The sequence below is a fragment of the Limulus polyphemus genome, unplaced genomic scaffold (genome assembly GCF_000517525.1).
Source record: "Limulus polyphemus unplaced genomic scaffold, Limulus_polyphemus-2.1.2 Scaffold3299, whole genome shotgun sequence".
NCBI classification, from domain to species: Eukaryota; Metazoa; Arthropoda; class Merostomata; order Xiphosura; family Limulidae; genus Limulus; species Limulus polyphemus.
In genome coordinates, this window is record NW_013668909.1 from 92,060 (window position 1) to 106,652 (window position 14,593).

At 31.1% G+C, this 14,593-nt stretch overlaps 1 protein-coding gene across 1 annotated transcript in view; it reads right to left on the reverse strand.

The window, feature by feature from the left end:
- LOC106469096 (Down syndrome cell adhesion molecule-like protein Dscam2) overlaps positions 1-14,593 on the reverse strand; it is a 122,626-nt gene that overhangs the window by 91,534 nt on the left and 16,499 nt on the right. The window contains exon 2 of the mRNA XM_022397510.1: positions 1,733-1,894. Within this exon, the coding sequence (XP_022253218.1) occupies positions 1,733-1,790 (58 nt within the window). The 5' untranslated portion in view covers positions 1,791-1,894. The remainder of the gene's footprint in view (positions 1-1,732; positions 1,895-14,593) is intronic.

Below are 14,593 nucleotides of genomic sequence, written 5' to 3' on the forward strand. Positions count from 1 at the left end.
CTTAAACATATTTTATAACGAAATTTATATATCATGTTTATTCTATGTACATTTCGTGAAGTTTGGCTCATGTAATGTAATTTTTTATAAACTATATTTTTTTTTTGTATTTGAAGTTGTTCAGCTGGCATGATACTAAGTTTCCTTAAGATTTCAGTTTTCTTGATTCAGATCCAATTGGACTGTTTAAAGATGGCATGGTTCAGTACTGCAACATACAGCTGAATATGAAATGGTTTTATTGCTTAATTTGAGTACTTATGTAATTGTACTGGGGAAAAATAATATCGCTCCATACTGCAGCATTCAGCTGGTCATGGAATAGTTTAAACACTATATATATTACATCTATAAAACCTGCAAGTCATTTGTTTGTTTGTTTGAGAGCAAAGCCGCATTGGGCTATCTGCTCTGTCCATCGCTGAGAATAGAACCCCAAATTTTAGCGTTGTAAGTCCGTAGACGTACCGTTAAAAAACACGAGTATTCGATCTACATTGGAAGTCTTAAATACTTTTGTGTGAAACACTAAAGGTAATCATACATACATATATTGTATACTTTGAAGAGCGTAGGCTGTACATTACTGCTGATATGTAAAACATATTGCTAGTCATTGCCACTTATTCATGGGTATTAAGCTACAAAGTTTAAAAAATTCGGTTTATATTATATATCATAAGATAATTAGAAATTTCAGAGTAATAAATGCATTTTTGCGAATATTTTACTCTGTTTTTAGTTTAGTAAATTACACAAATTAATACACTTATTCTTTTGCATTTTTAGCAAGCAAAATATTGAAAATGCATAACTGCTATGTTAGATTTTACATCTACGTTCTTCAGGATAAGAGCATCTCTGTTGGATTACGTATGTCTATAAGTCATTCATTCATAGACAAATATTAATTCTCTCGTTAAATCACTCGAGGAAAAAAATATTGTTATCAAAGGAATAGAATATAATTTGTGCAGAAAATGTATATATCAAGTTTTAATACTTATAGTGATATGCAGTTGGAATTACAGCTCTAATGGATTAGAACAAAAGCCACTCAAATATTTGGAAACATTTATATCACAAGTAATTAATTTACTTATCCACCATATTTTTTTAGATATCAGAATTAGTAGTTAGTTTAAAGAATGAATTAAATGAAAACCAAAAAAAAAAACATTTTGCGTTATTGAAACGAAAGATCAAAAACAAAATTGTGTTAGCACGAATTGAAAGTCGCTTTGAAAGCTATATATTTTGCGCAGAAACTTTGTTCTTACAAACCGATGTTAAAGTAGTATTAGATGCTTCTTCAAGTTTTCTCTACAAATGCACATACAAGATGGTGAAATTTATGGCTATAAGAAACCAGATAATAGTAGCATAAAAATCTATGTACTTTATTGTTCTTTTTATGTTTTTCCTCATTGCATAATATTTTTATATTTGTTTTTATATAACTAAATATATCTATCTACTCGAAGTATGTTACAAGACTACATATCAGGACCCATGTAAGGCTGTTTATAATGTAGAAAATTGTTGAATTACTTTTTTTAGTAAGGTTATTAATCTCCTCTTTTTGTTTTTGATAATCTTCTGGGTTTTTCGATAAATGTTATGCTATCTCTGTATTATCACTTTTTTAGCATTGGATTGATACACTTTACACGTTCCTTTTCTTAGAACAACCTATTAGGAAAAAATAAACTGAACAATAAAATATACTGACCATGAGATCGCAATGGAAGGATCACATGACCGTCATCACGTGCCCATGACGTAACCATGATGTAATCTCTTAGGTAATTTGGAAAGTGGCACCTGAGGATTCCAGTATTTCCGCGTATAACATCTCTGTTGTAGACTTGAACTTCGAACTCCTGGTAGATGACTTAAAAATAAAATACTTCGGTTAGAATAATTATCTTTTTTCATGGTGTTTGAAAGCAACGCAAAGTAGACGAAAGCGATGAAGCTGGGATGTGTTAACTGTGTAACAGCAAGTAAATGTAGCAGTAAGTTACTCAAGACAGGTATTTAAAATAATAAATGTTTATATTTATCATACACAAAACAAAATCTATGGTTACAGAGTTTTCACAAAATTTTCTATAATTGGAACTTAAAAATAAAACAAAGTGGTGATAAGTTTCTGAAATAATTTGATTTCAAACACCAGTTTCATGAATACATATTCAGAAGGTGATAGGAAATTTGTAACAGTGTGGTCCTAATTTTTACATATTTCAAATGATGTAGCTAATATAATTCACTGAAGTTTTATGAAGACAGGATGAAATAAGGTGATAAGGCGAAGACCATTCGAAACTTCACCATGGCTGGAGCTATGTTTCGTTAATTAAGAAACAAAACACGAACTTGGTCAAACTGTTATTAAGGGTACATTAACAAATGAAACGTGTAAGCACTTTAGGAAATATTGTGGTTCGTATAAGTAAAATTGTACTCTAATTTCCTTTGACTTTTCATTGAAGACTCCAAGTGTTTGATATTGGAGAAATGAAACACTTAAAAACGAATAATTAAGGTTTGGCTAACAAAATATGGCAAAAGTTGAAGAAGGCTATTAATAACAGAACAATACTTGAAATTCGTAACATCTTGAAGTGCTAGTAAAATAAATCCATCTTTTAAACCAGCTTCATGTGAAATAGGAAGAGGATAAGCACGTCTTGAAACCATTGATATGTCAATATGTCTAGAAATAAATGAAGGCTTGCAATGTAAAATAAATGACTGTTAAAGGCTAATCAATTCGTAAAATAGTTACACAATAAAAAACTAATTAAAAATGCTTGCTTTATCGGAAGTTGGAATACGTAAAAGTGAATTATATTAGATTTATCTGTAAAATTGGAAAATTAATCAAATATATTCCTTCTACTTTAGTATTCAAAATGTACTCACTATGCCAAAATACTATTAAAATTAAAATATAATTTTTATATTTTCAATTATAATAAATAGGGAAATGAATAACTAAAATAGTTTGACACAATTACCATACAGGGTTATCATACCATTAAAATGTCGTTAGCAAAAGTAGTCAGAAGTAGCCTTTTTTTTTCATAGGAATATATGTCTGTTTGAATCATGCGGATGAACTAGTAACGAGGCATTTATTGATTTGAAATTCACTTTAGCCTGCCGAAAACGTTTTCTCCCAAATTCTAGTCGAGAATATGTTGATATAAATTTAGGTTTTCATGAAATAACCTTTCTATTTTTTATGTTTGCAGAATACAACTACTTTGTTTAAATTTTAACTTTAAGGTTTATTTTTTAAAACATCCTTTTCCGCAAATCCTTGAACTAGCAAATTCGTCGTAGTGAATTCAAATGGAATTGTGTGAGTATCAACATTTCTGAAGTTAACATTTATTTCATAAATATTTATAAAAAGTTAACATTGAGTTTGTTCTTTAAAGTTAAAACATACAAATAATTAACGACTTTATGCCCAAGGAACCGGAATCTTACTTTTATAGATTACAAAAGTAGTTCATGCTCTGCTGTATAGACTAAGATGACTTTGAATATAAAACTGGATTATCCTAAGATGGGTTTTCATTACACTAAAATAAAATAAACAAGAATGGTAGCTTACGTTTTAACGAATCTTGAATAATGTTACTAAAACATCACTCATGCCCAAAGAGATCTTCAGCTACCAGTAACGTTTGTGTGCATGCCCAAAAAGAACGTTTTAATTCAAAGAGCTTTTGCAAGTGTATGCTAAGTAATCTCTAGACAAAATCACCAACAATACTCCAAAGCGAAAAAAATATACAACGCAATGCTCCTCTGTTTGAGCCTTTTTCAACGTCCTAGTTGCTAATGGAAAAGAAATGCAGAAGCCTTTATTAAGTCATCACCATCTTTCCAGAGATAGCTGGAAATTTATCACTATCTTGAATAAAATATGGTTTATCTGAGCAAAGCTGCGTTGCTTTTGTTGTGAAAAGATAATATCTTAACACTCTTTATGCTAATAACGATTTTGAAAAGCATTTCTTGGCTGTTATAAGAATTAGTTTAATGGTTTCAAATAAAGTGAGTTGATTCAGTTATTAAGGTCTGAATACACAAAACATTACATGAAATGGACGTAATAAAGATCGTTTGTAAAACGCTAACTACATATTTTTATACTTAAAGTGATCTTACCAATTATTTATATTTACAAGTTTTATCAAGCTGCACCTGTAAGTGTTTGTTATTCATGTTACAAATCAATGTCACCCACCGCTACTATCAAATTAATGTGTTAAACCATTTGTTCCACAAAGACATTCCTATCTTATTTGTCAATATACTTAATTACTAAATCAGTGTTCGATAGGATCCTTAGTTATACGACGAAATGTATGCCTGAAAAAAACTAGAGTAATACTATTTGCAAACATGGTTATCAAATCATTCTATACATTATCATTATATTAAGAGCATAGTTATACCTTTGAATATCTAAAACCCCGTGTATAATAGACGATCACTATGATTAATAAACCTTGTAAAGCCTCCATCTTACAATTCTCAAGCTAACTCTCAAGTTACTGGAAGGCTGCGCATACGCATCTTACATGATAAGACCTATGGGTAATAATACAAGAAACGTAAATTCTATTACCTCCCATCGGCAAGAAAGCCGACATTATGATTACCTGAGAGCATATATCTGAGCAATGTACCATAGAGAACGATAAATACTCAGATTCTACCCGATGGATTTCATCATTCCCTCAAGTTGGGCGACCGACCGATCCATAAAGAATAAATAAAATATCAGAATTCTAAGAACTGAAGCTAATCACTAAGTGATAAACTACTTCATTATCCACACACATAGCGGATGTTTGCTACTGAGAAGTTTTGATGAAATAATACGAGATCCATGATATTTAGCAAAGTAATTCCACCATTTTTGGTCGAGTAACAATCAAATTTAATTTATTTCCATGGAGACTCATTACATTTTGTGTTATCAAAACACTGATCACAAGCAAGCAATGATGAAGTTTGCCATAATAACATAAGCGAATAAACTGACTTCTGCGTAAATCATTTAAAAGCCAATCTATTATTTATATTTTACCAAGTGAAGAAGTGAAACGTCTTGGTTTATGGTATATTTTCGGTTACCCGAGGGAAGTTGAAGCTTTTACAGTTGCTAATCCCTATGTAATAAACGACAATGTTGCAGACTAATTTGATCCAGTGATTTGGTTAGAAAAAATTAAAGAACGTTAAGTACTTAAGAACGTATGTTAATGTTTCGGTGAATTGGGCAAACTTTTGTATAAAATAATAACACATTATTTATCAGTTATTAAGTGTGACAAGATCTTTGTATTAGTGTTACTTACGAAGATGAACTTTCATCTGTTTGAATGTAACAAATAGTATTTTAATTTAGTTTTGATAATTATATAATTACAACAAAAACCGCATATGAGCTGTAAAGTGTTTTTCCAATGTTTTTTATTACTTAGTCATTTACTAGAAGCATGTATGGAAACGTAGTTAGTTTGATGATAGAGAGAAAGAAAGTACAGCGTGCTAAAAAAAAGAGGCATAGAAATAGATAGAAAGTCGGAGAGGATTGTGTCCTGTTATTGATATTGAAAAACAGTTTGTTTACTTAGTTTTCGCTTAATAAATTAGCACAAGGAATACTAGAAAATTAAATTCATTATACTTAATAGTCATTGATTTTACGATTACAAGTTTGTTTATGGAATCCAGTGATAGAATAAGACATAAATGAACAATATGAAATCGATATTTAGGAACAAAGCACGAAGAGATTTACTAAAATTATGCTAATATCTACTCTCAGTTTACATGTAATATACGGCGGCAAGAGTGAAAAAGCACATCTAAGATATTGTTTACATTCCTGGTCACATGACACTCATTAAGTTGTCTGATAAGTAATTATTATGGTACATTACCTCTAGATGCTCACTTAACTGCTTCACGTTCAGCTTACATTATCGTTAGCTTAAAGATAATTGTGTTATGCCTAAAAGTGGTATTTGTATTTAATAATCACATTAGATCTAATGCTTCCCGAAGCTGATTGTTATCATGATATATCACCCCATTTCCTAAAAAGGTAACATTCAACGTAGTACTTTTCTGTTTAAATCTGCTATACTTCTAATCTTTTCGCCTATATTTAATTACATTTATTTGGTATAATTATGTAAAATGTGGAATGTGATAATAACCCTCTCAATACTGACAACTCTAATATAACAAGCTAATTATTTAAGGAAAAGCCCTATGAAGATCCAATACTTGACAATAATTACTACTTTGTCGATAACTATTGTTAAATAATTAGCTAATGAAAAAAAAATTTATCAACAAATTAGTTATATAATAGTCTTAATTTTAAACCCTTTGGGAGATCAAGAATAATTCATGGAAAATAAAGTTGACTAATGGTTTAATACTTGATTTCAGTTTGTTTCTTTTTTCGTAGAAACGAATCCTTGAGTTTAGGTAAACATTTTCGACCTGTACTCTGCTATATATATTGTTAGATTTCACCAACCTGAGCTCTCTTCAGACGACAATAATTAGGATATATTGAACTGCCGGGCTTTTAACGAAATCCTAGGCAAACGTCGAAAATAATTTTTTTGGGTTGCATTAACAAGAGCTTGTAGAGCAATCGAAGCTACTCAAGTTAGGAACCCATCACTATCTGGACTAACACAAGACCCAATTACAAGCAGATGATAAATACGCTTTAAAATAGAAGTTCCGAGGGATTAAGCGTAGAGCAGATGTCATCTTAATGAGTAATTTTTCTGCTGAATACTCTAGAAAATTGCGATAAATTGATTGTACACATGACAAAGAACCAAGCTACCAGGCTTATGAACTGATGAAATGTGAAACTCCACTGGAATAAACTAATGCTGACTGACGGTATATGTTTTTTTTTATATATATTTAACTTGAGCATCATAAACTGTAAATCCTCAATCAATTTTTCTGCCAATGCAGACAACAAGTAATTCACTTTGGTGAGGATAAAAAATCGATTGCAACTTAAGACTAGAATTTATCGTTCTGGTTTTAAATATCACACGGTTACATACTTTGATAAACTTACAATTTCACTTGAAAATCTACATATGGAAAATATAAAAAAATGAGAGGTTTTTAGCTTATATTGTGAATTAGCATAATCGAGAGTTTATTTTACGTAGCTACATAAATTTGAATTAAATCAAATTCTATTATTAGACAATTTTTCTATACATACTACTTAATTTAAAATATATCAGCAAAATTTTGATTTTTGAAGGTTTTGTTTCCTCAGGTAAAACTAACAATTGAAGCCAAACCAGTTTAATATTTATATATTAGATATTTTCGTTTTGAAAAACTCCCAAGTGACACAGCGGTATGTCTGTAGACTTACAACGCTCGAGACTGGGTTTCGATACCCGTGGTGGACAGAGCACAGATAGCCTATTGTTTAGCTTTGTGTATAACTACAAACAAATCGTCTTAAAAACCCGATTAAGTCAAAAAAGATTGGCTCTCTTTAATTAAATATAAGTTTAAGTTATTTGAGATTTAACTTTGCAGATTTTTGTATGGATAGCTCGATAAATTTGTAATATCAAAATATTCTTTTTAGAAATCATAATTACAGAAAATACATTTGTTTTTATCTAACACAATTCCTTGACTAAACAGTTTTATCCGCTATTGCACATTTTGTGAAGAGTAAACTTCAATGATACAAAGGAAGCATTTATGAGACCTTATGCAAAATATAAATTACACATTTTAATGTTTATTTCTAAGAAAAGCATACCTTTTCTCAACAACAACAAAATTATGCTTAAACATTGGGTTTCTTATCTTAAAACAAATTCGATATTAGTCTTGATTCTTAACCTGAAAACTAATCAACTGATAATTGGGCTCAGTACATTAAATCTTTCACAAGCATGAATTTTGTATTCCCAGGAACCAGGGAAAATTGTGAAACTCGACGAATTATCAGTTGCATGTTTTACTGAAGAAAGGCCCTAAAATCTGTTTATATTACTGGTTTAAGTGTAAAATATCCTTATCAAAATACGCCCATATGGTATCTTGGAATAGAAAGGAAGGAATTAAGCTCTTTCTAAAATATACATTTATTTCAAGTGCAAATGAGAATAATAACTAATAATAGTAGTTGTGACTGTAAATCTTAAATAAATTGACTCCCAACGAAACTGGATCCTATGCATTTGAGAGTTTTTCTTTTTCACTAAATAAAACCACATATAATACATTGAAATGCTAAAGACATGTGGTACATTGAAATATTAAAATGGAAATACTTGTGTTACAATAAATTTCAAATATTAACAAGATGTTTTTTGGTGCACTTGCAGTGCATTTGTAGACTGGAACCGTTCGTTTAATTGCTTATCCATTTAAACTCGAACTTTGGGGTGTACCCATGTGTTTTTGTCAAACGTCGTCATCATTAGCTCGGGCGATTCCTCACAAGACACCAGACAGACGGACAGACAACTCTGTTTTACATATATATATGCATTTAAGACAGTCAAAAGCTCACACTAGTATGCTCATCGTCTTGCCACTAGTTTAGGGCTTTATGCATATGACTCTGTTTTGATCATATCAGGGGCAACCACTTCAATTCTATCGCCTCAAATTTGTGAATGAGAGCTCAACATAGAGGTCTGTAGCAAACTTTGTGAACATGACGTCAAAGGACAGTGACGTTAATGCGCACGTAGCTCGGATACCCTTCGAATGAACCAAGTGTCTGAGGCTCAGAATGTTGAAAGGGGACGGTTTATGCCCTTATTTGTAGCATAGCATTTTAAGCCGTTTGTTAGCTATATCTATCTGTCTATATTACTTATTCATCTATATTAATAAAATAAAATACACATCATGATTTAAAATAACAATTGGAAATACTGTAATTACTAAAGTTAGCATATAAAAAATATACGCATTTCATGCGGGATCTAGGAAAACATAAAACTGTTTACTTAGAAACAAATTTATTGCTACGAAATATGACTTTTATGAAAGTAGTATCTTATTTAACCTTAGATTACCAACTCTGTTACTTGAATTTATTTTGGCTCGTCAGGTTTGTAAATCAAGACAACAACATTTTATGGGCTTCAACCACTTAACGTCACACGGTGGAAAACAGCATAACAACAAACAAAAATTTGTGGACCTAAAGCACTTGGTATCACCCATGCATTAATGATTATTGACTCTACCTAATACAACTATTTTCACAGTATTTTATTAACATGTTTTTTTTTTGTTGTTGTTGTTGTTGTTTTAATGTCATCACATATAAAAGTTAATACTAATTACTTTGAATATGTTCTTTATCATTCAGTAACTATATAAAATAAATGTGTATTCTATGTTGGTAAGGTTTCTTTTTTTCATTTTATAAGAACTCTGGCGGAAAGAAATGTTTTCGAAACAAGCGGTATATTACCAGTGGAACTTGGTTACGCACTGAATTTACGTACATATGTACTTCCATCAGTAATTCACATCATTGTTTTATGTCCAGCTTTAAAGTTTGTGAAATACCCGAAACTATAGTAACGAAATAAGAAGGAAGCCTTAATGACCTCAACTTCCTTTAAAGCAGTTGTCAATTATAGAAAAATTTATGGTAGTTATACAATACGTGCACGAAATATAAAGGATATTACTTAGCCGTAACTGACAAGAAAACACAAAAAACAACCACAGTTAGATATGAAATACCATATCTTGAGTTTGATATAATGTTTATCATGGTGTTTACTTGGCTGAAAGAGGTTCTTACCATATGTTACCATATATTGTTTTTATCGAACGGTGGGATAGAGCACGTTTAAAACATAAATGTTGATCGTGAACTATTGAAATTGGCTATAGTTGAAGTACTGTCTTTTTATAATGCTTTTATGTCCGTTCCGCTGACCACATGTAACAGTGAAAACCTCTTTAGTAAAGTGGCAGGAGGTATGGATATTAAACTTTATCTTTTTAGTGCCTTCCAACCGATCAAGTCGAAATTGGTTATAAGTTTAACGGGTGCCATTCGATCAAATCGAAATTGGTTATAAGTTTAACGGGTGTCATTCTTGAACATTTAACAAAGCGAAAAGAAAGAAAAGGAACATTGATAACGAATATATACACATACATAGAAGTAGATGTCATGGCAAAAGTCAATCACAGTTGATCAGATTAAATTAAGTAAAGGTTCGCAGGTTATTTTCCGTTACACCTTATACTTCTATTAACTATATATAGAACGGGAACTTCCATTTCGTAGGTTAACACGTTTTGATCAAAAAATGCTCACATATTTAACAGAAGTCCATAGAGCCATTGTTATAGTGTGAACGCCTTTTACAAGCTGGCAAGCATAATTATAGCTATACTTGTCGTAGGAATTTTCAGTATTTAGAAGAGTGTATAACAATAGTATTAGGCCTATTAAAATTTTAAATACTACATTGTTTATTGAGGTTGTCATAAGGCAAGCATGACTATAATTTTGTGAAAGACGTTCACATCGTAACAATAATTGTTGTCACAAATGGCAGGCATGATTTAACATTATACATTTAGTAAATCTTAAATCTTAGAGTTAAAATTTCCAATATTAAAGTTTGCATGTCTTGGTCAATTGTAATAAAGCATGACTGATTTTTTTTACTTTGTTCAGTAAAAAGTTCTCAAAATATCTCAATGTTTTACGTGCATGATGGTCTGAATCACCTTTTGTATCTATATTTTATATGAATGTTTTCATAAATTCATGAGTTGTAAATTGAAAGTGGGGAAATTAGACTGACAACATATGTAAGATGGTGTAATAGTAAGTCTTTGGCCAGGATAAAAAGAAGTTAGTACGGTTAGGATTAATCATTTGATAATTCACTTATAAACAAAAATAGTTGGTAATATGTTGTATTTAGTGAAATAAAAGTTTGTAATGTTATCTGTATTAAAGCTACGAAACATTACTGAACTACTGCATATAATTTGAATACAATTAAAGATGTTCAAGAATCTAAACTACATTCGTCCGTCTGAGATTTCTACTAAAAAAAAATGTAGAAATGGCTCTCCCCATTTCAGTTATATGCTTCAGACCTTTTGGGAATGACTACGCAGTTAATTTATTCATTATTTTATTTTTTGTAGTGTAATAAATAGTGTTAATGCACTTCGTAGTGTAACAATGTTATAATTAACTCATAAAACTGAGCAACAGTGATTCAAAAAGTCACATATTTTTTGCAGCAATCCAAACTGATGGTACAACATAGATCATTTTATAATAAATTTAATGGCTAAAGTCTACCGAGTATGAATCTTAATATTCCAATGTATAACACTTATGGAATTTCAGGTATGGGTTTTGAACCATGATAACGTAGACATATATATTATGAGAAAATAACTTATGTAAAATATAGACAGTCCTCTAATTTATCCAGTGTATCAATAATCTTAATCTTTAGAGCAGCGTTTCCCAAACTGCTGTCATCCACGCCCCCTTTAATAAATATGTTTCCTTGCACGCCTGTCTCTCCTTTTTCAAATAGTGGAAGAGTGAGTTAAGTGACGAGATATAATACACGGATACACATTAAAATGATAAATGTGTTGTAGTAATTACTTATTATTTTCATTAATGAAAATATATTAAAACGTTTAATTTTGCATTATTGCACTACTGATTCTACCTTAATCGCTCGCGCATCACACTTTTGGAAATGCTGCTTTAGAGTATTATATTTATTCAGAAGCCCCCCTAGTGGCACAGCGGAATGTCTGCGGACTTACAACGCTAGAAACCGGGTTTCGATGCCCGTGGTGGGCAGAGCACAGATAGCTCTTGGTTTAGTTTTGTGCTTAACTTCAAACAAACAAACTAATTATTCAAAAATATTATGGGGCATATACACTTTTCCCATACACAGGTTAATATAACATCTATTCCAATATTTTATTCCTTAAGTTGCACGTGGATGACCATGAAATACTTATAATAACTGGCAATGTTAGATGAACACTTAAACTTATTACGAGATAAAATTATGGATTTGACAAGTATAATTTAATTATTAAATATAATATCACTTGGAATATGCTTACCTGTTTTTCTAAATCAGCATGGACTGATATGTAATAAAGGAAATCCTACTTAGGTTTATACTTGTAAACCTAAAGGTTGTTGAAATCACAGACATTGATAAGGTCTAAAAAATGATTTCACAACAGACTGCTTTATACGTACACAAACAGCCAGAAGTTTTTAAACTAAAGTAATAGATGTGTGTATTTCATTATAGCAAAACCACATCGGGCTATCTACTGTACCCACCGAAGTGAATTGAACCCCTGATTTTGGGAGTTGTAAATCTGAAGACTTACCGCTGTCCCACCGGGATACAAGTAATAATAGATAGTAACGTTGTTTATGTGATTGATTGATTGATTATTCACCGTAGGCTTTATCCTGATCACATTTTTCTTGTTACTTTCAAAGGTATTGATACAATGGTAGCTGATGTAATATTCTCAAACATGGCTGAAGAATTTGAAATGGATCTTTCTGTGAAGAGATGCAAAGCAGCATTGGACAAGAATGTCCTGAAAACAAACATTTTCTGTCTCCTGCTTCTACCCCTGATGTGCCCAAACTAACCACTTTCTTTTCAGCCAAGAAAGACTAGACGATGTTGATAACCAACTTTCAGGGCATCAAATCATAGGGAAAAGAAAACAACTGACTTTTCGTTATCATCAAACTATATAGTTTTACTGTATTCCTGCACATGTAAAAAAGGGTAGTAAAAAACAGAAAATATTTTGTGGCGCTAGAGTTGAACAGAGTTGTTACGATGCACGTGCAAGTAGTTCTAGAGCTTTTCTGTTGTAAGTGAATCTTTTTGACTGGAAAAACTTTAAGTGGAAACTATGAATGATAGAGAAACCCTATGATATCTTTATAAAAATATTATTAGTTTTGCGTCAACGTATCAGTTTAATTAAGAAAATCGTTTACTAATATTTATAAACCATTTTCAGCTTATGATAAATATTGAAGTACCAGTTGGTGTGTGGATCTGATATGTAGAATTCGATGACCCACTTTGATACTAATAACATAACATTAACATTAACCTGATGATGACAAAACCTTGTCGAAACGTTGTACATTTGCTGTTATGTTAAACTTATATTAAAGTTTTCTTCATTACCCATTCAAGCCGTTTCCAGCCATTGATATGTAGAATATTATAATTAGTTACCTTCAATAAGGAATGTAAATTAATCTTCAACCAGTAGGGTTTTACTTTGTTTAATATATATACTATTTCTTGCAGTCATTGCAAAACTATTTACATATATACCTAAATTATACTTGTGTGTTTGCTTTAACGCAAAACAACGCAATATGTTATGTGTGCTCTCTTCACCAGAGGAATTAGACCATGAATTTTAATGTTGTATGTCAGGAACTTACCGCTGACCTACAAGGGGAAAAACTGTACTTGAATTACAGTTTTATATATAGTAATATTCACCAAACTAGGTCATCTTTAGATAAAAGTAGGCTCAAAAAGTCATATGTAATTACTGCTTTGCAAAAGTATACCAGCTGCTGACATGTTGAACGTTTAGGGTTTTACAACTCAAATCACCACAATGTCAATCCGTCGTACTGTGGGTGGTGGTAGATAATTGTTAATTTATCAGCTCACAAAACTTTCTATATTTCTTAGGCTCTAGACTTCATCATAAGTCATGGCGCTAAATATTATACTACCACTTTAGGTACCTCAAAATCTATGTAAGGTCAACTGCTATACTAATTGTGTTACACCTCTTATTATTAAATTTCATAACATAATACGTCTTTGCAGCACATTCCATAGTATCAAATGCATCAGTATTATACTCCATAGTTTGAAATATACTAGTATTATACTTTCTACTGCAGACTGTATAAGTAAAATATAGTGTCGTACGTCAAAATTACACTTCATAGTGTGAAATATTCATACTATACTACATCGTGTAAAATGTGTTTGCGTAACAAAATAAGTGTAGTATTGTATCATTTTGAGTCGAATGTGCTAGTATTGCATTCTATCTAACCTATATTAAAGCCAGTTTGTCACGTCTTGCTTGATTTCTCGAAATAGAATGAGTCATAAAAGCTAAAATGCATTTATCCAGATAGAATAGTTCAGTTACTGTCTGCCCGTTACGATTTTAGTGACAAGGGTGCAAGAGGGCTGTGAGGGGATGGGGGGTTCTGTGAAACCTTCTAAGTGTTGTAAGTGTTGGTAAAAACATAGTGTAGGACCACCTAGCCTAGAGCCAAGTGAATAAAATTTATCATAAAAGTAAAAATATCGATTCAATGTTAAACTTAAATCGTTTCTGAATTAAGCTATCACAAACGTTTTTAATAAAAAAAATTTCTTTAATCGACGGAGACTCTAATCTAAGAAATCAACAACTA